This window comes from Microtus ochrogaster, chromosome 2, assembly GCF_000317375.1.
Source record: "Microtus ochrogaster isolate Prairie Vole_2 chromosome 2, MicOch1.0, whole genome shotgun sequence".
In the NCBI taxonomy this organism is placed as follows: Eukaryota; Metazoa; Chordata; class Mammalia; order Rodentia; family Cricetidae; genus Microtus; species Microtus ochrogaster.
Window position 1 is genome coordinate 74,077,897 of NC_022010.1, and position 15,303 is coordinate 74,093,199.

Below are 15,303 nucleotides of genomic sequence, written 5' to 3' on the forward strand. Positions count from 1 at the left end.
AAGTTCATGGCACAGAAACGTGCACATATTAGCTTGTAAAGGAGGAAAATGGCAACAGTGTGAGCATGGACGTGTTACAGAACATGAAACAATGCCAAAATAAAATAGCATCTTCTGCTGCTGCATCCCGCCTCAGGTGCCTCACGCACTGTTTAAACTTACATTCCATCTCTTGCCCTAAGTACGAACACCATCGATTCCTCATATCTTCCACAGCAAGGACGTCTTTCTCTTCCATTTCATCCACCAGCAACAAGGGCAAGAAAGGAACGATAAACTCATTCATAATAATCAAGCCATTGTTCACTTCTCGGTCCTCTCCAGACTCGAACATCTCTGCTGCTTGCTCATTTAATTTCTTAATGGAATGAGAGAAGAGAACATATTTTACCGTTAAGACACTGCACTAAAGACAATGTGCTAAATATGTTCTGACAGCAGTCAGAAACAGCAGTCGTCAGATATAATGATATCATACACAAAAAGAAAGTTGTCAGGAAAACCTCTGCACATAACAAAGGCAACAGAAAAAAATAAATTCACATCTTCCCATGATTTCACTAAAAACTGCAAAGACAATACTTCACATTAAAATTAATCTAAACCAAATAGTTCTAAGAGAAAACATTTAATCAAAAGTCCACTTAAAAATTCTTTTCTTACACTTAAGTCATATTACAAACCTAGAGAGGCTTTATTCATTATTTTTTTAATAATAAAAACAACTAATACATAGTTATTTACTAGGTATTGGTAAAATGGAAGGAGGAGATGCCAAAGTCAATAGTGAGATCAATGTAGTCCAAGTTTAGGGGAATTTGTGATTTCAAACAGGAAGGCCAGTTAATACAGGTATATCAATAAAGTGTTCTATGTCTGTAAAATTCAATAGAGTAAAATGTTTTGAAAGTGAATTATAAAAACATGCATTGAAAATGCTATTTTAGAGAATTTGAGATGTTTGAGGAAAAACTACCAGTCTCCAGCAACAAATAATAGTCAGCATGTTCAATGAAATTTTGATACTATGCAAACTAAGTCCAACATGATTTATGCCTCAGTAAACGAAGTGTTTGTTGTACAGAATATCATTCTTCATTATCCAGCAATAAAGGGAAGTGGTAATCTAAAGATAGAATCTGGAAATACAAGGAAAGCAATCATCTCTCATTAAAAAAAACATTTCATACAGATATACTACAATTCTTATCCTGATAGTATTTATAGTCAATTACTTATGTGAGAACTGGAGACTGTGTCCAGCAGAAAGCCAATGCAAACACGTTACGTTCACTCACCAGTAAACACTCCCTTCTGTAATGCGAAATCAACTCTCCATCATGCCCTCTGTAAGGACCCTTTGACAAGAGCTCTCTGTTATTCTGATAAGCACAGATAAGGAACAGCAAGGAGTCTATATAACTTAAAATAAACACATGATATTAGTATTTCATAATTATAAAGCGATCTACAATCATAAAATGCTGGGAGGCCAGAGGTTGCAGTCAGAAGCAAGCTCTCTGAGCTCCCCACCTTCCCCTCCCTCTCTATTCCCCCACCCACATCCATGAAGGCATCTAGTTCTCTATCTGACCTTACTTGGAGACTGTCTCTAGGCTTTGATGCCTGACTTATCTTTGATGGGACCCTGGACACAGTTCTCTGAAGCAGCTTTCCCCCTGCTACCCATTTGGTAATTAAGTACTATATTAGGAACATTACAATAGAACCGTGATTTCTCGGATGATAACTAAGACTTGTACTAAGATCTTTATCATAGGAATGTGCTGTCTAATCCAAACTAGGTGATTCCCTAGCAAGTGTCCTCCCAATCCTATATATTCCCTACACTCTGGAATAAAGTTGAGCAGATTCTCTGAAGCTGTCTCCTGGAGAGTTATCTCTGTCATGCTCACAGGACTACAAAGCTCTCTGTCGTTTCTTCTGTCCCTTGTTCTCAATAGGCCATCAGGAAAAATGGAATCCCACGAAGTATATATTTAAATGTCTATTCTCCATGACATTAAAAAGTTACAATGCATCAAGTTCACCAACACACTTTCTTAACAAAAGCAAAACCCAAAGGCAAGAGGCATATTTTAAAAGTAGAACAAAACAAGAACTAAAAAAAGATGGGAGAAAGGCCTCAGCTGAAATTCAATAGTTCCTTCTTTTGTTTTTAGTATGTTGGGGTTTTGATATTGTCTACTCATGACCAAAATTTAAGACTGATGTGAAAGCACAATAGTCAATGTGTTTAACACAATATTTTCCTGTGGAAAGATAATTTTTTCTTTATACTTACAAGTATCATTTTTCTCGAGCAATGTCTATGTAAATAATGTTTTCTTTATGTATACATATAAAGTATAAAAGACAAAAGGCTCACAGGAGATGGTGGGTTTGCAGAAAATAGGAAACATACAATTTGGGAATTTACTGGGACAAATTAGGAAGGGTTAAACAGCTAAAAGTAAAGGTAGAACAGAGGAGCAAGAATGGGGTGGGATAAATAACACCAAGACCTTTAGAAAAAGACATAAAAAGGTATACTCCTCAGTTTCCATATATACAAGCATTTATACATACATACATACATACAAATAAACATGCATGCATATGCACATATGATTCTTCAAAGTGTTATCCTAGAGCAGGGCAACAATGCCTCTACTAGACACCAGAAGAGGATAAATAAACTGAGTTCCTGGTATGAGTTATTTCTTTTGGAATTGTTGACCAGTGAGGTTTCCACAGAACCTCAAACATTACAGGCTGGACTGCCTTGGGTTATATTCCCAAACTTGCTGGCAAGACCTGATTGCTGAAGACAGCACAACTACAACAACTGACCTGGCAAGCCAGACCTATCAGTGCAATAGTGGCACATTATGGGAATAACTAATCACTTTTGATAGGAATGAAGTATCTGCCTACAAGAAGAAACTCAACTGGCACCACTATTTGGCTACGAATCTATGGCTAGATAAGTTGTAGGCACTTGGCAATCATTGTACTATGAAGAGTAAGTATTAGTCACAAGTGGCTTGAAGAATGTGGCCAAGACTCCTAAGAAACTGAATACACACACACACACACACACACACACACACACACACACACACACAGTACATATACATAGTTATAGACAACTTGTCAATCACACTTGGTAACACCAGGTTGAATAGCTATATTCTCAAAATAAATGGCAACTTGCCATTAAAAGCACACCATAAACTTCCTAGTCTATTAACACAAACAAGGGAAACAGGTCAGTAATCATTTTGCTTATCTGACATAAGACAATGCATTGAAAATAAAGCATACATAGATCTAATCTACATGATAAGTAAAAAAAGGACAAGATCTCCTGAGTAAATTGGGAACATGGGGACCTTGGGGGAGGGTTGAAGGGGAGGGGAGAGGCAGGGAGGGGAGCAGAGAAAAATGTAGAGCTCAATAAAAATAAAAAAATTAAAAAGGAAAGAAAACAGCTTATTAAAAATAAGTAGTTAATAAGTTGTTACTAAGGTAGAAATAAATATATGGAGAAATGAGTACAAACTATTAAAGAAGAGAAATGACAAGTACAAGAAGTATTTTTTATTAATAGTTAAAATACTTACACATTTCTATTTAGATGCCTATTTATATTCTAATAAAATAAGGGCATGGATTTGGGTGGGAGAGAAAGTGTGGAGAGTGTGGGGGACAGTAATTCATAATAACAATATATCATATTTGGTGAGGGAGAATTGTCTATATTCTACCAATCATGTTTTAAATAAACGCTCATTGGGCAGGAAGTATATGAGAACAGAATTCTGGGAAGGAGGAAGCCCATTCCTCTCAATCCTTCCCAGACCACAAAAAAAGCAAGATGTGACCTGCCCCACTGAAAAAGGTACTGAGCCATGTAGCTAACATAGAGAAAAATATGGGTTAATATAAACTACAAGAGCTTATAAGAAGCCTGAGCTAATGGGCCAATCAGTTTATAATCTTATGGAGACCTCTGTGTGATTTTCTTTGTAACTTGCTGGCTGTGGAACTGGGCAGGACAGAAACCCAGACAAGCCCCACCCTTCATGTTACACATATTAAAAACTTTTCAATTAAAAATGAAAGTAGTTAAAATAACAATTTCATAGCTATATAAATTGAAATCATTACAAATTATCTTCAATTTAAAATGTGTGAATTATTTAGAAGTTTCTACAGACAAACTTGTTTCTTTGTAAGTGTGCAAAAGAATTAAACCTTAGGCCTTGTATATTTTAAATAGCATGCTATCACTGAATATCTTTCTATCACAGATGCTCTTTTTATGGTACCTGGGGATCAGACAAAAACACAAGTATTACCTGTGATTTACATCAACAAAAAGAAAATGAAGTATAACAATCACTAACGTCACAATAGTTTTTAGGAAATTTAACCAGTAATACATGCTGAACTATCAGCTCTTTTCCTCCCCAAATTTTAAGAACGGGTTTCATAAAAATTTTCAATTATAGTCCACTAGGCGTCAATGGACAAATCCAAACCCATGGTCACAAGAAATTATGGTTAAACTCAACCATGGTCAATTCAATGAGCCCTTAACAAAATGAATAGACATGAATGCTTGAGAGAAATTGGTAGGAAGTAGCTGGAAAGGACAGGGAAGAAATGGGAGAGGGTAGGAGTGGTCAATATATAACATATTCATGTGTGAAACTGAAGATCAAATTAATTAAATTATCTAAAAAAGAAACTGAGAAAAACAAAAAAATTAATGTCAACTTTTTTGGATAAGTTTTATTAAAAAGTATAGTATAAAAAAAGAAAATATATTTTATATGGAGGATACGTGACCTCATTGTATTAAATTTGTAATAATCTGTAATCTAAAATTGTTCCAAATTAAGACATTCATTAAAATGTATGCTGCAAAATTTGCATTGGATGATAATCACAGAAAAGAATTAATAACAAGAACAAACCTTTTCCATATTTGTCCATTTGTCTTACCTTTCTCTCTGGAAATTTTCTAGCCCAATAATGAGATACATAGTTGTTTCTCTGAATTTCTTATAATCTTTATGCCACTCCTGTATATAACATATTAAAGATGAAAAGTAAAACTAAGGTAAGAATGTTCATAAAACAATGCACTGTTCTGATAGCTATGCAAATGGGGGAAATAAAAATTAATATTACAATAACTTAGGTAATACACACTATTGTTTAGCAAAATAATAAATATAAAAAATTTTAGGCATTTAGTCATGGATGAGAAATTAAGCAACAAAAATATATATTACCAGAAGATTAAGAATATAGGATATAAAATAAAAAATAATAAAATTTCAGGATAATTAAATTTCCATTTTCCCATAAAACATTCTTCAGTATAATTTTTTTCTAATAAATTATTATAATAGTACAAAGTGGAATGGTTTATTCATACAATTCTGTCCAGAGCACAAACCTGTTGCTTGATACAGAATTTTAGAAAAATAAACGTCATAGTTCACTTATTTAATATTATTAAATATAGGGCAATTTTAAATGTGTTGTTGAATATTCTATTTACCTGATATATGATGAAAAGAAAGCCCCACTCTCAAAACACAATAATGCATTTGAAATTTAGGCCCTGGCAATGCTCAAGCATGCATGGGCAGACAGTATATAGTGGTTTTTGTTGAACTTGTACATACTGGGTTTTATGGTCTAAGTTGATAAGAGCAACTGACCAGGTCTCTTCCTCAAACACAATAGTAGGGCATGGATACTCAGCCTCCCCCCAAAAAAGCAGTTTTTAAAATGTTTAATAATAATAGTTCAAAAAACAAAACATTCAGTATAGGGTTTATCTAAAAGGAAGTTCTGCCAAGAACTGTAAATCTTTTCTGGGTTCATCATGATGAGCAAAAGGGAGGAGAAATGTTCTCTACATTGTCCTTTACAAGAAACATAATTTTAATTTGATACTATTAGCTGATGTTCACAAACTGATACAGTTCCACAGATATGCTACCCACTTTGGAGCTGCCTTAGATCTCCACCAGCAAAGTCTCCTGAAAAGGAAGGAGCCTTTGCTGATGAGGCAGACTGTGTGTCAGTAACGGCCAGGACTGTAGTGTCACCACTTGCCAGCATCAATGCTGATCTAGAGGCATGTGGGTCAATGTCTGCTCATTTATTCTGCACTGAGACCAAACAAAAGCAAGAGAGTTATGTAAAAGCTAAACAATGTGCCGTTTAAAAATCTATACAATTAAGACTTCAGTAGAAAAGAACATGATGTTTCAGAACAAAAACATAGTGATCCGATCTTTCAAAGCAACCTGAGGAAAGGACTGCAGAATCAAAACACTTAAAAAGCCTCGTGAGCACGGGAGAAGAGATCGACCAATTAAAAAGGCACAAATCAACAGTTAACAGATAGCAAAGTCGTGGGCATGGGAAACCTACTCTAAAATATCACTGGCTCCGGACTGTTATCTTCTGGTCACACTCTCTGCTCAATACATTTCGCTTACAGGTAAATAACTTTCTTTGACTTTCTGTTCACTTTGACTTTTAGACAGCTTAATACAACTTTCTCAGTTGAAGTGGACTTTAGAGATGGAGATGATGTCAATTTCATTCCTCAGAGTTACTAATAAAAGCATTCCAACCAATCAAAGACTTGCTTGCTATTTCTGAGATACATGCTCATATGGGATATTATCCCAAAGGTTTTATGAAGGCTGTGTCCTGATTTCTAGCAAAGTAAACGTTTTAGTCATTTTTAGGGTGTCTGGTTACACTGCTTTCTATCATATTATTAGGCTCCATAAAAATAAACTACTCAAATTTTTCATAGTAATTATATTTGGTCTGTACTATGTTAAAGAAAAGTCAATACATTTTCAATATCTAATATTTGAAATACCTCATGTGCATTTTTCAGTTTCTATTGTCTCCCAATAAGTTTTATAATTTTCTTCCCAGATTTTACGTACTTATCTTTCTAATTTTAATTTTAGGTGCTTCACACTGTTGTGCTACTAGAAACAATGCTATTTTAAAAATACACCTTATTTTTAATTGTTACTAGAACATGAGATAAAATTCAGTAGGTAGCAAGATTTCTGTTTCAAGGCTATAGTTTTTGAATCTGTATTGTTATTTCAATATCTACATAAAAATGTGCAAATAAAGATAACAATGCTTTTTCTTTTTCGTTGTTGTTTACTTTATTATATTAATATATATTTTATGGCCACAAAAGTAAATTTTTCATCATTCACAACCTTAAACATTTGCAGTATTTTTATGCGTTTTATTTTTGACACTGTTTAGTAGGTGAAAGGTTGTTCTTAAAAGACGTGTACTTTCTCTGTTGCGATAATGAGTGATCACCTATTAAATATAATGTAATTAAGCTCATTTAGCAGGGAGTAATGGGAAGGACACAAGAATAAAGGAACACTCACACTGTTGCTGGACTATAAAATAGGCAGCTGTTAAGGACATCAGTTTTGAGCTACCCAGAAAATATATAAAGCTACTGTGATACCCAGCCTTGCCACTCTGAGTAGCATACCCAAGGGATATGAGTTAGCACACCACAGAGACATCTGCCCTCCACGTTTTCTGCTGTGCTACTCATAAGACTGAAGATATCGACTAAGCCTAGGTGCCTATTAACCGATGGCTAAGAATGGGTAGCATACATGCATCTACTTTTATTCAGTCATAAATGATGAAATTCTGACATCTGTGAGGAACTAGATGGAACTGAGAATCATCATTTTAAACAAATTAAGCAGAACCCAGAAAAGACAAAATAGCATCTTTTTCTCATAATCAAAATTTACATTTAAATATGCAAATGACATATATATATATTAAATACATGTGGAAACATAGTCGTGTACATGTACATACAACAGAGTGAACATAGTAGGGCTATTTGAGAAGGGAAGTGACATGGGGCTGGAGAGATGCCTCAGTGGTTAAGAGCACTAGCTGCTCTTCCAGAGGTCCTGCATTCAATTCCCAGCACCCACATGGCAACTCGAAACTGTAATTGTAATCCTTTGCAATCTGATGTCCTCTTCTGGGTGCAGACAAACATGCAGACAAATACCCATATACATAAATAAATCTTTTAAATAAAAAATTCAGAGTCAGGGAGAGGAATACGAGGGCTTGAAGTGAGCATAGTGGACATGGTGGGATCCCAGTCAGGGCAAAACATGAAAAACCCAAACATGTAAGGCCAGGAGACGGATGGACCAGAAAGGGTATGTGGAGACCAAATGGGAGTCCACAAAGAGCTATACACACAGTGAAACAGTAAAATGAAACTATTGGCCTATCTTCTAATTAAAAAATGTAATGGAAATAAGTTTGTAAATAAGAATAGAGATTAATGAAAGATATACATAAAAGTAATTTTAATATAAATTTTAAAATAGTGTTAATTTAAAAAGCATAAATAAATACTAGAAGCTTGAACTGGGTCAATTAAAATATATATTCAAAATAATGTTAATCAAGGATTTTGTGCTCACAAAAATCTCATAAGCCATGACGTGTTGATGTGTGTGTGTGTGTGTGTGTGTGTGTGTGTGTATACACTCTCAGACAACAATGTCTCAGAATACCCAATTGAGATGACATAAAATGACTAAAATGAGTGTCTAGCCGGGCTGTGGTGATGCACAGCTTTAATCCCAGCACTCAGGAGGCAGAGGGTGGTGGATCTCTGTGAGTTCGAGGCCCAGCCTGGTCTATAGAGCTAGTGCCAGGACAGGCTCCAAAGCTACACAGTAAAACCCTGTCTCAAAAAACAAAACAAAGCACAAACACACAAAAAAATGACTATCTAATATATAACATGTATGATGAAGTAATGGGAAAGTAGAAACTACAGCAGCCTGTGTAGATAGAATGGCATCTAAGAATGCAGGATGGTTCTGCTGGCCAAGTACTATCAACTCCTCAAGTGCTTAGGTACACACCAGTAGTAAGACGGCCTGGGACTAAGAGCATGCACCACCACTTCTGGCTCTTTTTAATTCTTTTAAAAAAATGTATTTGTGTCTGTGTGTGTGCTGGCAGGGAGACGAGAAAGACATGTCTGCCAAGGTGTGTACGTATAGAGGTCAGAGGAGCAACTCTGTGCAGTTGACCCATGGTACCATAAGCTACTATCTGGATTAAGTCAGTCACTATACCTGCCTTGTGTAGAAGAATGCCTAGTACGCTTTTCATAAATCTTTGCCCTTTCAACATTAATGTGACATATTAAATGTTTTAAACTAGAAAAATTCTCTATAAAAGTAATTGAAAACTAGTTCACATGGCATGTGAACATAAAAACCAAAGATTTTCTTTAAAACATTTTGGTCTATAAGCAACTATACCAAAGTCATCTAAAATTATTTACTGAAGAATTGGTATTAATTAATTAATTCTACGAATTTAAAATTTTAACTTTTATTTATCATCTATACAAGTCTGTGATGATATTTTGTTTGCACTATAGCAAATAAAGCTTGCCTGAGGATCAGAGTGTGGAACCAGCTACTAGTCAGCCATAGAGGCCAGGAAGTGGTGGCACACATCTTTAAACCCAGCACTCAGAGAAGAGGCTAAGGAATCTGTGAGTTCAAGGCCACTCTGGAGTACACAAGATTGATCCAGTCTAAAATAGAAACAGAACCAACTGGTAGTGGCTCACACCTTTAATTCCATTTTCGAGTCACAGGCCTTTAATCCCAACACTAGGGAAGTGGAGACAGGAAGGGATCTGGCTGAGTGGACAGGGGAATATAAGGCAGGAGGAGACAGGAGCTCAGGTCATTCAGGCTGAAGACTTGGAGAGAAGGATACCCCCATTTGATAAGAGGGTTTCGCAGAGGTAAGAACAAGCAGAGGTAAGACTGCTCTGCTTCTCTGATCTCTCAGCTTTCACCCCCTAATATCCAACTCTGGGTTTTCATTTTTAAGAACTAGAACTCATGCTACAAACAGCCAGTCTGTGTTATGCTGAGATCAGGGAGGGCATCTAGAGGGCAGTATTTTCAAAGCACGCTACCTCATATTCCTCCAAGTTTACTTCTTCAGGTTTGATCATTTCCAGTTTGGCTTGGGCAACTTTCATTATGTTGTGACACCTTCAAATATAAGAAATACATTTCTAAATCAAAAACAAAATCCAGAAAAACTGTAAAAGTATGTTGCATAAAGCCAAACTACCAAACACATATAACAATAAAATCTCCATGAGTGTCAGTGTGGTAGCTCAACAGTTTGACCTCAGCAGGGTTCACCCCCTCACAACTGACCTCCACACATGCACAATGGCAGGCATGTCTCTCTCCTCCCCCTCCTGCCAATGCACATACAAACACAAAGGATATTGTTTTTTTAAGAATTAAAAAAGAGCCAGATGTGGTGGCACACGCCTTTCATTCCCACACTAAGGAGTCAGAGTCAGGATGATCTTTGTACATGTGAGGCTAGCCTGGACTACAAGTGAGTTCCAAAAGGCAACCTGGGTTATACAGTGTCTCAAAATAAAATGAAAAAAATATTAACTTGAACCTTTGTACTTGGGGCCTATTTCTTTTAAATGAAATTCAGTTTAACTAGAAAACAGATTAATATTAACATGAGATATTCTGACAATTAGTTGTGGATGAACAAAATTAACTATTTTCAATCTTATTTTATAGCAAAGAATTTTCAGTGACTAGGCATTTCTCTCCAATGACTGTCACCTTCCAGCTTCCAGCAGCTATGGGAAGAGATTTCCCTAAGATGAGGGCACTGTTGGCTTCTCACAGTGTGCTTAGAGCTTTTGCTACATCTGATGAATCATGAAAGCATGATGACAAAATTACCTGACCTAAAATCTGCACAGTAAAGATGTTGAAAAAAATCACATTTTTATCTCATAGAAGAGTTATTTCTTTATTCATAATTTGTAATTATACAAATTACTTTTAACTCAAACTTTAAAATGGCATAGCTAGAAAATTTAAATAAATGGCAAAGCAAATACTGAAATTAATGGAAGATGAGTTTTGTGTTAAACTTATTGTGTTTTTGTACATACATATAACTTATACTTGTGATTAGCAAAGCAAGACCGAAACCAGAATAATAAAAGTATGAGCATGTGAATTAGACGCTTATGCTGTTATATTACCTTTCATCAAAACTCAAATTTCTATCTCCAAATTGTTCGAGTAATGTTTTCTCAATGATTTTCTTTGGCGCTTGGTTCTGGATAAAATAGACCAGGACATGATGTAAACGGTAATCTGTTTCTGGTGGGGTATCTTCTTGAGCCAACTTAACCAATCTTGAATATTCCAATTTAATTGCCTAGAAAAGAAAACAGGAGCAAAGGTTGTTTTTTTTTTTGATCAATTATAATTTAAAGTTCTCCACAATTATAGCTGCATTTAAATATTTGTTTTTACCTTTCCATGGGTAAGTAAGCTGATATATATGAGTCCCCATAGCCCATACTTTAAAATTCTAAAAAATCAGCTACACAGGAACTTCCTTATCCCGCTATCTTACAAATTTCTTTGTTTCTGCACACAGAAGTGATCAAACAGTGTGCCTCACTCTGATGTAGTTCACATTTTAAGATTCAGGTTTTGGGGTTCTCCACTGTGGTGCCCCTGCCTCACTAGACTCCATTCCCAAGGAGAATGAGACCGTCCAGAACCTCCCAGGCTCTTTGAGTAGTAACTACTACAGCTGTTTTGCTAGCAGTCATATAAAGGCCCAGGAGTTCTAGTCACCTCGAAATAAAGGCTTCTTTACAACAACAGTATTCAAATTTTATTACTACAAAATTAATGATTCATATAAAAGTAATGATTATTATACATGCTGCAGTATCACATGTTCCATTAACCATAAAATACTTTAAAATTGAGAACAAATAACAGAAAATATTAATATATCTTTCAGCATACAAGCACAACCTAAAAGACATATAACTAAATATGTGTAGACTAACATATCAAATACTGCTATATTGATCACATGAAGTCCATATAACTAAAATTAATTTTCAAAATATTCATTGATTTCCAGTTTATATTTAAATTCTAACTCTGCTAATCATAAAAATACTTTGCATTGCATGCAAGACATATTACAAAAAATTTATTCAATTAAAAATGGTTTATTGGTTCATTCCCTTCACTTTCTTTTTATGCATAACTTCCTCAAGTAATCCTATAATCTATGTTGCTCTATTTCAGAGGAAAAATAGCTATAAACGTTTATTGAAATATTTTACCTATGTCATACAACACTTAAAAGGTTAGTCAGTAAATTCTATGCAACAAAACATTAAAAATAAAACAAGAATATGCACGAAAGTTTATAGTCCACATGATAAAACTGGATATGAAATAAATAGCCATAATGGAAGTAACGAGCTATTTATTTGGGATCAGTTTAATGACATAATCAAGAGACCATATTGAAAATTTATATGAAAGCATAGATTTTGATAAATATATATATAAATATATTATATTCATCATAACTTGCAAGTACCATTTTATAATAAAACATTTATGCATATAAGAACAATGTAAAAAGTAAGATAAATATCAAGCAAAATTATGAAACCCTATTAAATGTGATACAAAAAGATGACATATTGAAAAATCATATCTGGTTCCTTTTTAAAGTAACCTAATTATCAAACATAACTTCCAATTTCATCCTAAATTAACACATGAACATAAATACCATTCAGATTCTTTAAGGGTCCAAGGAAGGTGTAGCAATTAATTCTAAAACTCATAAAAACTAAGAAAATTTCATCAAATATTTCATTTAAAAAACTCAAAAATTAGCAAATATTTTTCCTATAAAATGTCAGCTACATCAGCCGGGCGGTGGTGGCGCACGCCTTTAATCCCAGCACTCGGGAGGCAGAGGCAGGCGGATCTCTGTGAGTTCGAGACCAGCCTGGTCTACAAGAGCTAGTTCCAGGACAGGCTCCAAAACCACAGAGAAACCCTGTCTCAAAAAAACAACAAAAAAAAAATGTCAGCTACATCAATGATTCATGAGGCGACATGTTCATTGCTTTAAAGTACAGCAATAGAATACAGAGACATAAACAGTTTCAGTTACCAGGGAGAACTATTATATGATAAAAATGGCATTTTAAATCAGTATAAAATAAAAGATGTGTTACAAAATTGTTTTGGAAGTTTTAGAACTTTTCCTATTTGAAGAAAATTAAAATCTTATAACCTGAATTATGGTAAAAAACATGGAAGGAGAAGAATTAAAGGTTTGTGTAATTACAGATTTCTTAGATCTATGAAAAAAGTGACTTATAAAAATTCATACCCAAAGAGAGTATAAAATACAAATTTTTAAACAGCAAAATACAATGGGGAAACTACTGAATAAATTATCTTATCTCACTTAACATGAACAAATAAAAATTCCTACAACATAGAAAAACTGGACAAAGTCGCTAGGCATGATATCACACGCCTTTAATTCCAGCACTACAGAGGCAAGGAAAGCAAATCTCTGTGCGTTCAAGGACAGCCTGTTCTACAAAGTGAGTTATGGGACAGTTACTAGGGCTTTTATATAGAGAAACCCTGTCTCAATAAATCAAAAAAATAAATACAGTTATCACAAATACCAGCAGGGAAGATATTTCTTCAAATGTACTGATGCTCAGGGAAATCAAATACGTTTTAATCAGAGATTGAACTTTGTAATGCTCTATTTTCAGACAATTGTAAACAAGGTAAAAACCATATGTGAAGGAGTATGACAGGTGCTTCACAGCATTTGAAATTTGTAGGCATTTTGACTTCGCAATTCTACTCAACTATATTTGTGTAAGTATTCAGTGATATAATGATGTTCACAACTAGATGTGACCCTAATATCCAGCAACAAAGCTCTCAGCGATAGCCTTTGATAACTAACAATTTCAATTAAACTTTTTATATTAGATATTATCTAATGAGTTTTCCTAAATATGTCATGTCGCTAAATTTTTAAGATGTCTCAATGAAAACACTGGCTCTGATAATTTAATATAAAGTCCAAAGTTGCAGAATTAAGTAAGAAAACTTGGATTTAAAACCAGGTTCCTGATGATTGAGACCTTGCAAGTATCAACTTCTTAAACTTGAATAGGAATGAATTCTAAAAATGCTGAGATCCTGCTCCCATAGGCACCTAGTGTGTCACAACTGGACACATACTTGCATTTTCAGGTGTGGTGTTGACTAAGAAAATGTTTAAATGCATTTCTTTAATTCCAATAGAAAACAAAGAAAAAAATCATGTGATGAATGTATGATATATGGCATGAATAACTGCCCATTATACTATGGGAAAATAAGGAAGAAACAATGTAAAACCCTGCTTTAAGTTATAAATGTATTGAGTACATTATAGGAAAACTTATAAACATATGAGTAAGTTTAAGTGAAAGTACCTATCTACCCAGAAAGAAACAGAGCAAACAGCTGGCCATTTGCCAGCTGAAGTTCATGTGCCAAGTGAAACAGCAAGTGAGAAAAACCATTCATAGTTCACTTTTGGATGTGAGTATTAGTTGTTCAAATGTCACTTTCTCGAAGAAGCAGTCTAGATACCACCTCTGATCTTTATTGTATGTAAGTAATCTTTATTCACTTCTTTTCTTCATCATACAAATTTCAATTATTAATGTTTGCTTCCCCACTAGAAAAAAAGATTCATTCAGGAATAAATCAATCCATAACTACTAAAGCTATATCCACTGGGCTAAAAGGCATGCCTTATAAATTGTTATATCAATCAAGAGTAGAATGGAAACACAGATAATGGTACAGCCATACTATGGAATATCAATGTGTCTACATATACGACACCCTACAAACTACAAGCACACTCAACGACATAGAATTCTAAACATGTTTTAAATCCAGACACACTGAAAAGAGCCAGGAGCAAAGGGTTTGAAGTACACAAAGCAGAACACAACACTAACACCAAGACTAACGTCAGGAGGCAATAGATGCATTTGGTAGTGGGGCCTACAGGAAGGAGCATAGAGGTGAAGCAGGAGCACCTCAGGAGTTCTACTTCTGAGTCTGTGATGTGGGAATGTCATATATCAATCTGTTGATTTCATTGGTTAAGGAATAAAGAAACTGCCTAGGCCCCTTCATAGGCCAACCCTTAGGTAGGCGGAGAAAACAGAACAGGATGCTGGGAGAAAGAAGTTGAGTCAGGGAGTCGCCATGATTGTCCCAC

General features: G+C 34.9%; 1 protein-coding gene across 3 annotated transcripts in view; it reads right to left on the reverse strand.

Annotated features, from left to right (window-relative positions):
• Usp25 (ubiquitin specific peptidase 25) overlaps nucleotides 1-15,303 on the reverse strand; it is a 103,999-nt gene that overhangs the window by 794 nt on the left and 87,902 nt on the right. For all 3 annotated transcript variants that reach the window (XM_005345217.2, XM_013353097.2, XM_005345215.2), the window contains 5 exons: nucleotides 11,198-11,376; nucleotides 10,082-10,160; nucleotides 5,014-5,093; nucleotides 1,299-1,422; nucleotides 163-358 (listed from right to left, as the gene is read on the reverse strand). In XM_005345217.2, coding sequence (XP_005345274.1) covers nucleotides 163-358; nucleotides 1,299-1,422; nucleotides 5,014-5,093; nucleotides 10,082-10,160; nucleotides 11,198-11,376 — 658 coding nt within the window. The remainder of the gene's footprint in view (nucleotides 1-162; nucleotides 359-1,298; nucleotides 1,423-5,013; nucleotides 5,094-10,081; nucleotides 10,161-11,197; nucleotides 11,377-15,303) is intronic.